This window comes from Pituophis catenifer, unplaced genomic scaffold (genome assembly GCF_029215685.1).
Source record: "Pituophis catenifer annectens isolate HBS135680 unplaced genomic scaffold, rPitCat1.0.hap2 SCAF_1, whole genome shotgun sequence".
NCBI lineage: Eukaryota > Metazoa > Chordata > Lepidosauria > Squamata > Colubridae > Pituophis > Pituophis catenifer.
Genome location: NW_027256881.1, coordinates 261,241,553 through 261,258,148, shown reverse-complemented (window position 1 = coordinate 261,258,148; position 16,596 = coordinate 261,241,553). Strand labels below are relative to the sequence as shown.

The 16,596-nt window shown below is 37.0% G+C and overlaps 1 protein-coding gene across 2 annotated transcripts; it reads right to left on the bottom strand.

The window, feature by feature from the left end:
• Positions 1 to 212: 212 nt before the first annotated feature.
• CCDC34 (coiled-coil domain containing 34) lies at positions 213 to 11,920 on the bottom strand. 2 transcript variants are annotated; one of them, XM_070957538.1, is made up of 7 exons: positions 11,794 to 11,920; positions 11,348 to 11,580; positions 6,782 to 6,905; positions 5,119 to 5,226; positions 2,721 to 2,879; positions 1,871 to 2,012; positions 213 to 1,053 (listed from the first exon to the last, which is right to left on the bottom strand). In XM_070957538.1, exons 2-7 carry the CDS (start codon positions 11,563 to 11,565, stop codon positions 839 to 841), a joined length of 966 nt encoding a protein of 321 aa, XP_070813639.1. In that variant the 5' UTR covers positions 11,566 to 11,580; positions 11,794 to 11,920; the 3' UTR covers positions 213 to 838. The 2 variants fall into 2 exon arrangements, with proteins under 2 accessions (XP_070813639.1, XP_070813638.1); XM_070957537.1 differs by having other exon boundaries at positions 5,110 to 5,226; positions 11,794 to 11,919.
• Between the last annotated feature and the right edge of the window lie 4,676 nt (positions 11,921 to 16,596).

Sequence of the window (16,596 nt, the reverse complement as noted above, 5' to 3'; positions counted from 1 at the left end):
TATTAGTTGTGCGTTATTTTGTTAAACTTCTATGAAGATATGATTACTGCTTGTGTATAATCAACAACTTTATGCTTTATGTGTATTATATTTTATAAACCATTAATGAAAATCATTAGTCTTCTAACAATTTGTTTTATTCCTTAAACAATTGTTTTTAAAACATAAAATGCAACAATTTCTTTAGAAATTACAATTTGTATTTACTGGCTGGTGCACTATATACTGTATAAAAACCCTATTTCTTCTGCTAGTTTAAGATTTAAAATAAATATTATTCATACATTTAACTACCACAAACGAATAGCATTATCAGAAAAACTAAGATGAAGAAAAAATATACTACAAATATAGCACATATTGATTTTCATATTAAAGGGATGCATTTCACAAATCAATAAATAGGGTATTAAAATGTTCAACTCCACACTGCAAGTTAGTTTAACAAGCATAGTTAGATAAAACCCAATTCAGTTAATTGACTTTATAGGCCCAAATGGATTAAAATCCAAAACCTTAGTTTTAGCTTGCAGCCACAACTCTGATTGATTTTTCCACTGTATTGTGGTGATCTCGTAACACTAGCTAGGTCAAAAAAAGCACAAAAGCAATAGAAGTCGCATATGTAAATATAATACTTTAAGTATTTAACACAAAGATATGGCTCACAAGAGATCCTATATAAAATGAAAATATTATCATTTATTTTTCTACTAGGTGCTTTATTTTAACAATAAAAAATCAAAAAGTATCAAAAGCCAAGAAATCGTAGATGTTTACATGTCACACCTAATATAATACTTTAAACTTCACTAATATTATGTACAAAATGCCTATGCTATTTATGAAGTCTGTGTAATGATCCAAGATAAATATTACTCCTGGATTTTTGAAAAAGCACTGATGAAGGTCTATGGGTGTGACTGGATAGAGGCCTCTTATTTTTCTTCACTGAAACATACTTTTCTTCCTTAGGAGGAGGCGCAGGGATTGGTTTCCAAGGTATGGGGTTGTAAAAGGCTGGAGCTGGATAGGCATTTCCATCTGGGTATGCTGAAAAGTTCAGAAAGCAATAGTTAAGAACTAGTATGCAGGCTAAACTTAACCTTCAAACTGAAGAAAGCAGTGGATTAAATATAAAGTATTTGATAACCTGATTTAGTCATGATTACATGAAGATTTAAACAGCTTTTCTTGACTGATTTATTCGGCATAAAATTGCACTTTTTAGCCTTATCTACCTAAAACCATTGATAATCTTTTCAGCTCTGGTCTACAATTTATATAGGTTCTTTCAAATATTAATCAGAATTTTCTTTCATGACAGCATCACTCATGGTATTTTTATATTATTTAGCAAACAAAAGACCATCATACCCCTAATCATATCTTCTTGAGCTGCATCTGTCCCTTCTCTGGAATTCTGTAGTGTACCTCCACCCCTAGCCTGGGTTGGTCTCAAACAATACAGTAATTATTTAATTGTTAGGCTGTGTAATACTATCTTGTGTTTATCTTTACTGGAAAGAAAAAGAAACCTTTATGTCGTTCTCTTTCTTCTTAGGCCAGGAGGATTAAAAAAAAAAGTCTGTTGTCACTGGTAACAGCAATACAATGTGATACATTTTAATCTATTTTCTATATATAATGAAGTTGCTTATATTTGTAAGCATATGCAGACTTCTATGAGGTCACAGGTATGCTGTTAAGTATGCTCTGAAGGCTTGCCTTGGCATTTAATGCTCTTTCACATCCAAAATATTTACCATGTGGCTCATTAATATTTTAAAGAAAACTTCTGAAAATCAACATTTCTATACAAGTTGAGGAGATATTGTATTGCAGTAGTTGTCTGACTACTGATACAAACTTGCAAGTTTCCCATTGACATAGGCATAGCCAGCAGAAGCTGGGCGGGGCTTGTTTTTAGAATTCTGCAGCCATTCTTTGAACATCCTCTCTGATTTTTCTTTTTTCTCTTGTAATTCAGCTTCTCGTAGCTTTTCCTTTTCCTGCAAAAGTAACACGCATGTAACAATATCTAAATACAAAGTGCCTTGCAACCTGCAAAAATATACTTCATCAAGATAATTGGCTGCTCTAGAAACAATCAAGTTCTAGTTTACACTTTTAAGTCACACTGACTTGAATTGGATTATTTAAGCACATGCTTAATTCTCACACCGAAAAAAAAGTTTTAAAGGTGCTTGTAACCTATAGCGAGTTTCAATTTTCCGAACCAGATTTAAAATCACAATATATTTACAATTTAATAATTATTCTGAGTAGACACAATATACAGCATCTAGGGTAGCAGTACACTGACTTGTAAAGTAATCTTTAGATTAGAGATGCTGGCTTGCATAAAATGTCAGCAACCTTAGAATAAGATTGAGTTTAGCTGGCCTATAACATGCTAGCCAAATCTGCCAAAGCCTACTGGTATTTTGTCTTTACTATAGAATTGCCAAATACGCGAAGTGAGTTATTGTGGAAAAATATTCTACAAGTGTTACTTCATCACTGAAAACATCTTTCCCCATACCTCACAACTGTGGATTTTTTGTGCTTCAGTCTTAAACCTAACAAACAAGATCCAATTGTCTTCAACCAGAAGAAACAGGAAGAAACACATTCTTTTTTAAATGTTAGTAACTTACGCCAAAAAAAGAAAGTTCAGTTATAAGTTTTCTCCAAATAAAAAGCTAAATTAAACGTACTTTCTCGTCTTTCTTTTTTTGAAGATCTTCAGTGTTCTTTTTCTTCAGCCATTCCTTATACATTTCTTTTGCTTTTTCCTTTGATTCTTTTTCCTCAAACTCTTTTAATTCCTTTTCTCTCATTTCTTTTTTGAGCTTACGCTGTCTTTCTTTTCTTTCCTGCAGACAGTATTATTTTAGAAAATATAGGTAGAAATATTACTACTCAGAAAATCTAAGTTATTGATATCTCGGTTACTCAATAATATCTGCACCTGAAAGGTATGAGTCCCAATGCAGATTTACTATCTGTCTTATATACTATGGCTATTTATAAGGATTTATATTTATATTTATATTCTTCTTTTGCAAATTGAACCTGTCAAAGACAATCTTGGACATGATCCAATGAAAGAAGGAATGTTTCATTTCCACTTTCTTCTGGAAGAATATGGGACTTAATATAGCACTTTTTGATTTTGCTACTTACCAGGGTGGATTTGATTTAAATCAAGTTGATTTAAATCATGATTTAAATCACTAGTAAAAAGGCTTAATTTAAATCAACTCAATTTAAATCATAATTTTTAAAGAGCAACTGTCATCTCTATCCCTCCTCTGACCCGCTGTTGACTCACCGACAGTCCAGTAGTGGGTTTCAATTTCGTTTGCTACTGGTTTGCTTGTGGGTGCGCGCTCATGCGCACAATGCTTCTGCGCATGTGCAGAGACATCCGGGCGGGTGGGCAGAGCCTCCCAATGCCGGCGCTACTTGTTCACCAGATCCGGGGCGAACCAATAGCAACACACCACTGCAACAGTCCCATTCACTTTAATGGGATGGCTGGTGATGCGGCAGTGACACAACAAAGTGAGGGATGTGGCAGGCAGCAGGTGAGGCGCTGCCATGATGGATCTGAAATGACAGGTGCTCTTTAATATTATATTTATAAACTGCTTAGAAGGTTTCACTTTCATTTGCTTGTCCTTCCTCCTCTCACTTAAGAGCCTGGTGGTACAGATGCCTTTGTCTTCAAACAATCATAAAGTTTATAGTGTATATAGATTTGCAAAACAATAGGATAAGGGCTTATTCCTGAACTTTCTTTTATGATTTATCTCATGGTTACTGTGAAATTGTGTGAATGCATCAATGTAGTGTATGTTATCTGTTTGCAGAGCTTGGATTCATTGAATGAGTTTACCAAAAATGTAAATATTGCAGAATATACAGCCTCATGCTATATAACTAAGGTCCATTTCATGCTGAATAAACTAAATTATCAATGTATCTTAAACAGAAAACTATCTTTAGATAGAGTTTTACTCCAAAAGCATTTTATTAAAATAAATTTAATAAAAATAAAAAAAAATCTGAAAAAATATTTTTTTTAAAAAAAAATCCTATTTTTAATTATTTTTTTAATCATCAATTTTTATCTACCCTGCTACTTACTGGCTTTATGACAGTTATTTACCAGTTTAATCAAGAAACTTTGGTTATGTATATGTTGCTACTAAAACTGTATCAGGTACAATGGTAATGTACAACTTCAACTTCTTTTAATTTCATGGGTTATCAAAATAGATTAATTCCATTATATAGTTTGAATAAAAATATGTTCCAGACAACTAGAGGAAAGTTGGCCAGTTTTTAATTCTATCTGATATCCAGTATCTAGTGCATATTTCCCAAATTTGCAATTTCTACATATCCCAAAATTCTTAGCAATAGCCAAATTGGCTGGGAAATTCTATAATCTGAAATTCCACTTGTCTGAAAATTGCCAAGAATGAAGAAACACTGCTTGCTATACAGCAAAGAGTATTCTGAACTACTTGCAATGTATATAAAAATCATCATAAATAATGTAAGTATACACCAAATTATTATTATTTTGTTATGAATTATATAATTTGTGTTTAAGTCTCATCTATTTTCTTGCCTGAAACTGAAATCAATAGAAAACAGAATTTAAACAATCTTTAATATTAAATCAGCAGAAAGCAGATATTTTTATGAGAAGAATTTACAAAAAACCCATAGGAATTTCTATTTAACTATGAGGAATTTACTTCATTAGTGGCACTGAAACTGAGCAAACTGCTACTCAGAAAAAGAAGTCCTCACTATATGGAACCTAATTCTGAGAATATACATATGTTTGTCTGCCATTAATTAATTGATTTTAATCAGTTATTAACTGAATAAGAAAGGTCATGTTTTCATCCTATGGGGAAGGAAGTACCTTAATTCCTGCTAAATCATCAAAATAAAATCTAATTAAAAATCTACAGTGGATTTTAAAAGCTTAGGAACTAAAATATTATTTTGGTTCACATTAAAACAGATGCTAAATGTCATGTCACAAATATAATATATAGCTGAAAGAGAAAAGCAGTTCTTCACCCTTTTCACCTCTTCATTTTTTTTCTGGACCCACTCTTTGTGTTTCTCTTCAGCAATTAATTTTTTTCTTTCTCGTTCTTGTTTTTCCTTTGTTTCCTCCATTTGCTGATTCATTTCCTATTGAGAGAGATGGAAATTACTCTTTGCTTCTTGATTACTTTGCATAAAACACAGCAACTTTGAATCCAAATAGAGTTCTCACTGCAAAGTACGTGTCGAATTTGTTTTATTTTAAAGTAATAACTTCCAGAAATCTTTTGGCTACAAGATGTTTCATTATGATGTGTGTGTTTAACTTATCATGAAGTTTTCTCTAATCAATGAGTATGGAATTATATAAGGGGCTACATGAATTAATTATATTAATTATTTTATATTAATTATATTATATTAATTATATTTAATTATTTTAAATTGTTTTTAAATTTTGTATGTTCTGTTTTTTACTTTGGCTGTTCACCGCCCTGAGTCCTATTTGGAGAAGGGCGGTATAGAAATGGAAACAAATAAAATAAAATAAATAAATAAATTATCTTGGATGTTTTGCCCTTCCAAAACCTGTAATTTAAGCTTGTCTTGATGAAAACAAACATTGAAGCAAGTAATTTCTAGATAAGATCCACAAGCTGAAATTCATGTTTTGAGGCATATGTCCAAATGCTTCTTCTCTTCAGTACACTAACTGTAAGGTGCCATTCTCCAAGTCACCCCAAAATGTATTCAGCAGAAAAGGATTAACCCTATTTTCTTGTCAGAGGCAGGGCATGACTTTGGCAAACTGCGGAATTGCCCTGACTTTCTCTCTCAACCATCCCACTGACTTAAGTTGCACAATACAATGTGCTCGTGCATTTATTGAACGTGCCAAGCATATTAATTTTACTTCTGACTGACTTGGGGCAATGATTCATATTGGCATCAATGCTCCTTGTTGAGAAAGATGAATTTTCCTCCGAGAATTAAAAACCCCAGTTTGTGCAGGCAATGAACTAAAATCAAACTCCAGATTGCTCCTTCACTCAAAAAAAGCTAATGAACAGATTATCGGAGTATAAGACACACCTTTTTTCCCCCAAAAAAGAAGGTGAAAATCTGGGTGCGTTTTATACTCTGAACGTAGCCCCGTCCAGCTTCCCAAAGGAGGTTTCAGAGGCTGAAAAAAATATCAGAAAGAAAGCTTCAGAAAAGAAGCCCCCAAACAGAGCTTCAGAAAAGAAGCCCCCAGAACTTCAGAGGTTTTTTTTTCTGAAGCTCTGTTTCAGAGGCTTTCAGAGGCAGGAAAAAAGTTTTTTTTTCTGAAACAGAGTTTCACAGGCAGAAAAAAAAGCAAAAAAAAAAAAAAAAAAAAGCAAGGCACAGAGCTCACAACCAAGGAACCTAAAATTCACCTCTGGGAACAGCTGATTGGGGAGGCTGATCCACCTGCCAATCAGCTTTTTTCTTACTTTCCTACCCAAAAACTAAGGTGCGTCTTCGAAAAATACAGTAAATACAACAGAGTAAAAATATGCACAACTAGTAATGAATCAGACATAATCAGCAAATAAAAAGCAGGGAAAATATGATCAAAATATAAAAACCAATCTGTATTTAAAAAAATAATCAGAAAAGTATGCATTTTGATGTCTCACAGTCTATTGTTAATTATAAAGATAATAAGCTATGTATTCACCTCCAAAGCTTTTGCTTGTAAACGAGCACGTAATTCTCTCTCTTTGCAAAGGAACCATTCTTCCCATGGTGAAAGATTATTGTGAGCAGGTGAATGTTTATTTGTATCCTTAATTTGTTCCAGACTGTGAATTGACAAATAAGAAATCAGATGCAATAGTGTTTAATGAATAACATTTTAAACAAATCTTTGTTTTCAAATAAAACGAGAAACAAGTAATATTATGAACTGTTCTTTAGAATATTACTATAATTTTGGGACTTTACCCAAACATTTCTGTTTGATACTGTATAGGCTTCTCTTCCTTTAACTCTCTCCATGCAATTCTACAAATCTGCTTCTGTAGAAAAACGGAACGTGGTCACAGGAAAGACAGAAAAATGGTATTATAATGAAAGTCAGTATAAATTTAGTAGATTTCATCCAATGTTATACAGAGTTCCATTCATATAGCACAATGTCTCTCTCCTCCTGTATACAGAAATATGTAGCAATAGTTAATAAATTCAATTAAAATGAAAGTGTTTTCCTCCAATAAACTTTTTTTTCAATGTATACTGGTCACAGAAGTTATGGCTTTTCTGTATTGCATTAGTATAATGTAAACACTCATTCAGAGTGTCATCAACGCATACATAGAATATTGTAAAGAATATCAAAAGCCCAAACCCATGTATTTCAGAATTGCAGATTTTTCATAATTACATTGGGTAGAGGGAAAAAGTGTGTGATTAAATGCATGATTTGATCTAAATATGTATTTTCAATAAACAAACAACCACTTGTTTATTGGACCCATGTCCCTCCTGGTTACTGCTGGCTTCCCGGGAGGTGACACGAGGCTGGCTCCAGGGGATTATAAATGCTTCGTTGGGTGAGGGTGACTTTCCCGCTGCCTTGAAAGAGGCGGTGGTGAGGCCTTTCCTCAAGAAGCCTTCCCTGGACCCGGCAGTGTTGGTTAATTATCATCCGGTCTCCAACCTTCGCTTCGTGGCGAAGGCTGTTGAGAGTGTGGTTGCGCAACAGTTCCCCTAGCACCTGGATGAAACGACGTATCTGGATCCGTTCCAGTCGGGCTTCAGGCCCAAGTATAGCACGGAAACGGCATTGGTCGCATTGGTAGATGATCTCTGGAGGGCTCGGGACAGGGGGTGCTCCTCTGTCCTGATCCTGTTAGATCTCTCAGTGGCTTTTGATACCATCGACCATGGTATCATGCTGCACCGGTTGGAAGAGTTAGGGGTGGGAGGCACTATGTTGTGGTGGTTCTCCTCCTTTCTCTCTGACTGGTCGCAGTCTGTGTTGACAGGGGGGCAGAGGTCGACCCTGAGGCCTCTCATATGTGGGGTGCCGCAAGGGTCGGTCCACTTGCCCCTCCTGTTCAACATTTACGTGAAGCTGCTGGGCGAGATCATCGGTGATTTCGGGGTGAAGTACCACCAGTACGCTGATGACACCCAGCTGTACATCTCCACCTCGGACCACCCCAACGATGCCCTTGAAGTGATGTCCCGGTGCCTGGAGGCTGTGCGGATCTGGATGGGGAGGAATAGGCTCAGGCTCAACCCATCCAAGACCGAGTGGCTGTGGTTTCCGACGTCCCGATATAGTCAGTTGGTGCCATCACTGACTATTGGGGGTGAATCATTGGCCTCCACGGAGAGGGTTCGCAACTTGGGCGTCCTCCTGGATTCACAGCTGTCTTTAGAAGAGCATTTGAAGGCCGTGACTGGGAGGATTTTTCATCAGGTTCCCCTGATTTGCCAGTTGCGTCCCTTTCTGGATCGGGACTCCCTACGCACGGTCACTCATGCCCTTGTCACCTTCCGTCTGGACTATTGTAACGCTCTCTACATGGGGCTCCCCTTGAGGAGCACCCGGAGGATCCAACTGGCACAGAGTGTGGCCGCGCGGGTGGTAATGGGAGCGACATGGCGTTCCCATGTAACACCCCTCCTGTGCGAGCTGCACTGGCTCCCGGTGGTCTTCCGGGTGCGCTTCAAGGTTTTGGTTACCACCTTTAGAGCGCTCCATGGCTTAGGACCTGGTTATTTACGGGACCGCCTACTACCACCAATAGCCTCCCACCGGCCGGTATGCTCTCATAGAGAGGGGCTCCTCCGGGTGCTGTCGGCCAATCAATGTCGACTGGCGGCCTCTAGGGGGAGAGTCTTCTCTGTGGGGGCACCTACTCTCTGGAACGAGCTCCCCCCGGAGATACGGAGGATCCCGGATCTGCGCACCTTCCGCCACGCTCTTAAGACCTTTTTATTCCACCAGGCGGGCCTGGCCTAATCTTTTCCCTCTTTTTAATTACACAAATTTTAATTGGTTTTTTAAATGATTGGGGTTTTAATATGTTTGGGCCAAATTTGTTTAATTCGATTTTACTTTGTTTTTAAATTTTGTATTTATGAATTTTTACTGTTTGGCTGTTCACCGCCCTGAGTCCTTCGGGAGTAGGGCGGTATATAAATTAAATAAATAAATAAATAAATAAATAAATAAATAAATAAATAATAATAATAATAATAATAATAATAATAAATGTGAGTATATATTGTCTCTAGAGAAAGATTGTCTCTAAATTCAATTTTAGTTAAAAATGTACATTATCATAAAAATGATAATCAGGATATTTCATCTATGACTCATTAAGGTCTTTATGATACAGTAGGATACAGTCCTACTATATCACATTGTTTGCTAGCATATCAATTGTTACCAATTGTTGTTTTTGAAACAACCACAGTATTCAGATGCATGTTTTTGATTTTTAGAGGTACAACAAAGTATGCAATAAGTTAATTATACTATGGTTTTAGAATTAACTCAAATGATGAGGCCTTGTGATAGGATACCAATATTTGTTTCCCTAAAATATTACAATAATGTATAATAATGGTTATCAATTTAAAGGTGCAGGGGAAAGGTGAGTGAAGTTTCTGTCCAGATTTTTTTGGTTGGGATATGATCTTAGGTGAATGTTAAATAACTTTCATTCCTCAAACACATTAAACATAAATACAAAATGATACTCAAAATATATTGTAATCCAAGAACATTTCTTTTTCAATTACTTTTTAATACATGCACACTTGCTACAAGAACCACTGGTAGGAATATGCATCAAGCTCCTTCCTGTCATGGTAAAGATAAATCTTGCCAAATACTAGTATTTGTAGGCTTCATTTCTTCAGCCTTCCAAACCTGATCTTTTTCAGAGATACATTGGTCCAATCAGGACTACCATTTTTGCAGTTTACCTCTGATTACTTTAACAGCTTTGTTTTCCTTAACTTTAACACTTCATGTTTAATCAAGGCAATGTCTTTATAATAGTGCTTATTTAATCCATGGTCATTTGATTTACTAAGAGTCCCAAACATGGATATTTGAAAAGTAACTAAAATAGGCAAAATTGACTTTATAAAACCATTTTCAATGTTATATAAGCCATTCATGTATGCAATGTACTCTGATTTTGTTCAATCCCAATTTATGTGTCTCCATCTAATTTGGAGGATATTCGACCCTCCAGACCAATTTACAAATAGCTGGTGTTTGTGCCTCTTCTTGGAGGTAAAGTACTTGAATATTTAGCTTAATTTTTAAAATATTTAGTAATCACTACGTTTTTTTCAGTTATTTATTGATATGACCATTTTAACTTTCTAACTTGACACACATACACCTTCCTCTATGGGAAAGGAATATCCAATAAATCTCTGATAAAACACAAAATAGAAATAAATTTCTAGGGGAGAAATCAAATTTCTAAGTTTTATATACCTATAAGATGTATAAGCTGCTTCAGTCTAATATGGCTCTATGCAGTACATAAAGCAGAAGCCATTTCCTCTTATCAGTTAATTTAGAAACTGTGTGTAAAATAGTGAAGATTAGCCTTTGGGGCAAATATGCCATTAACCAAGCTAAGGTATTTAAAAATACCACAATGCCCTTTCCTATATAGTAGATGCCACTTCCAGTGCTTTGGGGTAACTTTGATGACACTTTATTCACTTTTGTGAATGCTCCAACACTGGAAATTTTTCAAGGAGAGAAGCAATTTAGAACTAAGGAGAAATTTCCTGACAGTTAGAACAATTAATCAGTGGAACAACTTGTGTGCAGAAGTTGTGAATGCTCCAACACTGGAAGTTTTTAAGAAGATGTTGGATAACCATTTGTCTGAAGTGGTGTAGGGTTTCCTGCCTAAGCAGGGGGTTGGACAAGAAGACCTCCAAGGTCCCTTCCAACTCTCTTATTCTATTCTATTCCATTCTTATTGGGGCACCAACAAACAGCAACACTGCACAATAGAACAAAGGGGGAATTTTTTTTGCCATTTTGCAGATTATCTAGATTCTGCCCAGTAGTGATACAATTCCTTGTTTCAGTTTGTGGCACCTCAAGGCAGAGACGTTTGGATAAAACAAAATGCTTTCCACCGATATTAAATATAGCTTTCCAACTATCTGGGCCCCGGATAGTATATTAATATATATTTTTTAAAAAAACGTTTAATAAAAGTAGAGAGTTGCACTGCGAGTGACACATTACCTATGGTGGTGTTTCATCTTCTGAGGGATGCTCGATCCCCTGCTAGTTATTGTTGTTGTTTCTCCCTCTCCCCCATGGTGGTAATCTGATAACTCTGGATGGAAACTGTCAGAGATCAGGGAGAAGGTGGAAGACTTGCCGGCCCCCTCGTCGTCAGAACTAGCAGGGGAGGAATAGACTGCCTCCCGCCTGCTTTTGGGGGGCTCGGAAGTAGGCATGATGGTGACTAGTACCTGCGAAGAAAGGAGCGAATGGAGCGCCAGGTCTTCCCGGACCCCCCTTTTTTCCCGCCTCTCCGCCTCGAATGAGGCTCGGCTCTCCCCACCCTACTACTCGGGGCTACCGCCTCAGCCCCTCTCGCCTCCATTTCTCTCCTTTCACCCATCAACACTTCGCGCCTCCCTTTCCCCTTTCAACGGTCCAAGGACGGAACGCCGCCACGCTACCTGAGGCCGCCGCTTCTAAACCCGCAGCGCCTACTCGGCTCCCACTCGTCCCTGCGGCACAGCCGACTCCACCAATCACTATGCGCTATGGATGTCATGGCAACAGAGACGCCTCCCTGCCCTCTCTCTCAGGAAGCCCGCCTTAGAGCGTCTCGGTCCCCGCTCCGCTTTGGCGGTGCGTGGGATTAGGCTCCTCCTCCTCCTCCTCCCGAGAGCTAGCCTTCATTTTTAACCTTTTCCTTCCCTGGGTGACTTACAGCGGTTTAATAAATGTTCAGAGCCCACAACTGCATGTGTGGGTCTGTTATAATCCTCCCAGCTCTTTCTCTCGCCGTCCAGTTATCTCTGGCTGAATTACTTCAACAATGCATCGCCTCCGTCACTATTGCAGGGGAATCTTCATTTCACTGCTGGGCATCAAGCTGGCGGGACTGTTTTTGCGCGACATGTCAAAGCTTAGCCAAAGGGCTTAAGTTCCCCGTGAGGCTGAGGCTTGGAATGAGGAAACAATGGAGTTCGAGCGCTGTTTGCATGTTTCTCTTCCCCCCCGCCCCGCCAAAAGAAAAAAACCCTCTGCTGTAATGGTTCAGGCAAACAAATCCGTTCTCGAACCCCTTCAGGTTCTGAATTGTTTTTTGTTTTTGTTTTACGCTGCTTTAATTTTCCTGCTAACATGGGGCAAGTTATTACAATAAATAAATAAATAAATAAATAAATAAATAAATAAATAAATAAATAAATAAATAAATAAATAAATAAATAAATAAATAAATAAATAAATAAATAAATAAATAAATAAATGTTGAGACTTTGGGAAAAAAGTGCAAAGGGGAGCAACTAAGGTGATTAAAGCCTGGAGACTAAAATATATGAAACACGGGGGGGGGGGGGTATGATAGTGTTCCAGTATTTGAGAGGCTGCCACAAAAAAAAAGAGGGTCAACTTATTTTCCAAAGCATCAGAGGGTAGGACAAGAATCAATGGATGGAAATTAATCAAGGAGAGAAGCAACCTGGAAGAGAAACTTCCTAACAGTGAGGACAATTAACCAGTAGAGCAGCTTGCCTTCAGAATTGTGGGTGCTTCATCACTGGAGGTTTTTAAGAAGAGACTGGTTGGTCACTTGTCAGAAATGGTATTGGGCAGGGGTCAGCAACCTGTGGCTCTGGAGCCGCATGTGGCTCTTTCACCCCTCTGCTGTGGCTCCTTGTCGCTCAAAATATGTGTCGCAACTGCCAATGTGCGATACCTGCTGGCATGCGATTTATTGAGCTTTTCAACCCCCAGTAGGCCAACCATGGATAAATCCAAGAAAAGAAAAGTTTCAGAAAAAAACAGTGTTTAATTCAACTACATATGCTAGTTTTGTGACTGATCAGGAAATAGTCAGGCACGGGAAGGGTTTTGTAGCTCCCGGTGTTTTCTTTTCTGTGGGAAATGGGTTCAAATGGCCCATGAGTGTTTAAGGTTGCAGACCCCTAGTATAGGGTCTCCTGCTTGAGCAGTGGGTTGGACTAGAAGACCTCCAAGGTCCCTTCCAGCTCTATTCTGATTTAAGTGGTAGCCGCTATTGTACCTCTAACCATCACTCTTCCCTGCAACCTTAGAAAGTTAAAAGCTCCCAGACGGGTTTAAAAAATCCAGATCTATGCCATCAGTGGATGGCATTCTTCACTCCCTTCTAGTGGTTGTTTGAATCTTTTTGCAATACATATATGATAACCTGTCTCCATCATTATGGATGCAGCTTTTGTATGTTTCTTAAATATGACCAGAACAGCTCCTTTGTTAGAGAAACTTCTTTCAAGCAGATGTTATCCCTGCTTATGCAACCATCTGAAGTCACTTTGGAACTATAGGTTCCTCATTATCAAGACAGCCAAAGCCCTCAATTCCTGCCCTGGATGAACCACACTTTGATTCATGGCTTACTGGATGCCTCCTCTGTGCTTCTTCTCAACTGGTTTCATCCTTTTGAAGAAATGGGACTTAGAATTGAAATCATTTTAAAAAGTCTGCTGTTCATACTGTTCTAGACTTTCTTGCCAACTGCTGCATTGATTGGGAAGGCAGAAAGATAGCAATACCAACTGAGTGTTGACATACCATGCCCCAGATGTGGACACACCTAGTTAGGTGGATCTGGTAGTTCATGAACCTCAGGGCACAATCCAAATACCAAAATTGCCACATTATGGGTAGGAGCTTCTTCTCAACTGGTTTCATCCTTTTGAAGAAATGGGACTTAGAATTGAAATCATTTTAAAAAGCAGTAAAAATGCTTTTTCAGTATTTTTCTTTTGAGAATGAAATATTTCAATATGTTGGGACTTGGGAAATACTGAGATATTTTGAGTCTTGAGAGATTCTTAATACCTCGGGAACTCTTATTTATATTTCTAGCTTGATTCAGGGTTTCACTAAACATTTCTAGGATGGCAAAATCCACTAAACATTTCGAGGGAGCATATCAGTAGATCAGGAAGGAGAAATCTCAGCATGCCATGGCTAAAAGCTAGCTCTTCAAGCCTTGTTATATTCACCTTGTTATATATTGAATTGTAACATCCAGTCTCTGTGCAAAGGAAGCAATCGTGTCTCACAAATTTCTGCTTCACCCTGAAATCCAACAAATACAGGAATAGTACAAAGAAATGAGCCATAAGTAATTTTAGTTTAGACATTTTGGCCCTGACCCATGAAATAACATTTATAGGTCAATATTCCTGATCGGATTTATTTTGAATTCAGTCTTATCATGGAAGTAAAATTACAATTATTGATTTATATCCAATTGTGTTAATAGCAGGAATACAAATAATTGTGCTAGGAGTTGTGTTTGGGGGAACACAACAGGGCAATACTGTAAATCTAAGAATGTGCAAGAAGAGTAAGTGTTGATTTGATAACAGTGACCTGGTGAATGTTCATGACTCCAATATTGCATGTAATATTATATGTAAGGTTACATGGTACTGGCCTGAAGCATTAGGTTATATATATAAATTTAAGAGATGTAAGCATAACAACAGAACAATTAGAATACTTTCTTGTTTTCATTTTTTTATGATTTTACTAAGAACAATTTAGGCTTACAAAATTATAGTATACAAGAATGATAATAGCTCATATTTTGTACAAGTTAAGTAATTTTGGTACACAAAGCTTCTGGCTTTTATTACAGTAACAATATACAACTGAAATTTATTTACAATGGAAAAAAAATATAAACCACAATTTAAACATTCTGCTACTGGCAGCTTCTATATTTCAGGAGGTAGCTTTAATTAACAAAAGGTACTGAAGCCACATTTCCCATCAAGTGTTCTATCAAATAATTTACAAACCAAGAAAAATTCTTTTTATGCACACTATGTACAGTTTAACTTTCCTAATTGCAATTCTAATGTTATTTAATAAAAATATGTGCCAGAATTTCTGGTTTGGCAGTAGAATTGCTCTAATTTAACATTTTGTTCGAAAAGATGTAGCTTATATGCATTGATAAGTAGAGAAAAAGGTTAATTCTAAAATGTAATGATCTGTGTATCTCCTTGCTTGCCCTTTTAAGGAAAGTCAGCCTGGTTTCACATTACTGTAACATAACAATGAAATAAAAGATCCCAAGTATAGGTACTTTACGTTGTTCTGTCTCTATATTAAGAACATCTCAGCCTCTTTTAGCAATAGCACTATAGCACTTATATATCACTTCACAGTGCTTTACAGCCCTCTCCAAGCGGTTTTACAGAGACAGCATACTGCCTCCAACATTCTGGGTCCTCATTTTACCCACCTCAGAAGGATAGAAGGCTGAGTCAACCTTGAGCCTGGTGAGATTCGAACTGCAAATTGCAGGCAGCCAGCAGAAATATCCTGCAATACTGAATTCTAACCACTGTGCCACCATGGCTTTTACTCCTTTAAAACCTATTTTGTTAATATATTCTACCCCAGATTTTGCTGTGTACCTTCCAGATGTATAGGATCACCTATTAACTAATCTGCATCTGGACAGCACCAGTTTTGGGAAGATTGTAGTATGTGCTGTAGCTTTACTGAAAATGATACTTTACAATGATTTTCATCTATACAGAGTTAATTTTTTTGCTGTCAAAATAACATATAACCCAACATGCACATTTAAGATTGTAGGATGATGGAATATTCTGCCTTTGTGAAAATTGCTTAAACAGGCACTAGAATACTCACAATATGTCTGCAGCTCATTTCCCAATGTATGTAGGTAAGAACATCCCCGTTTTAGAGGCGAGAAACAACTATTATGGCAGAACTCCAAAGTGAATCTAAAGACTGTAGGAATGTTCTAATAGTATATATTTTCATCAGAGGTTAAATATTAGTGCAGCAAACCTGAGTTTGATGTCCATTTAAGTATGCAAAAGATCAGTTTCAAATTGTTTTCAAGCAGTACTCTCAAAATAAAAATTACTATGCCAAACTACTCAGAATATATTATAGGGGTGATAAGTATTTGGCTGAAATAAATAGTTTTAATTATAGACAAATTAATCCATAATTTGACCTATGAAAAAATGTTTTTTGCCTGTATTTATCTCACAGTTGCATATGGGAAAAATATTCCCATCTTTTGGCCCTGCAGTAAATTGTCCTGAGATTCAGTCAAAAATGCTATACAAAAGTTAGCAACAGCCCCCCTGCCCAGCTCCCCCCTCCCAAAAAAAATCTATAATATTCTGCTGTTTTGTGCTTATTTATAAAAGTTATTAGGATCAATATCACAACAAAAAATGAAATTAAAATTGTGTAACATGGAAATA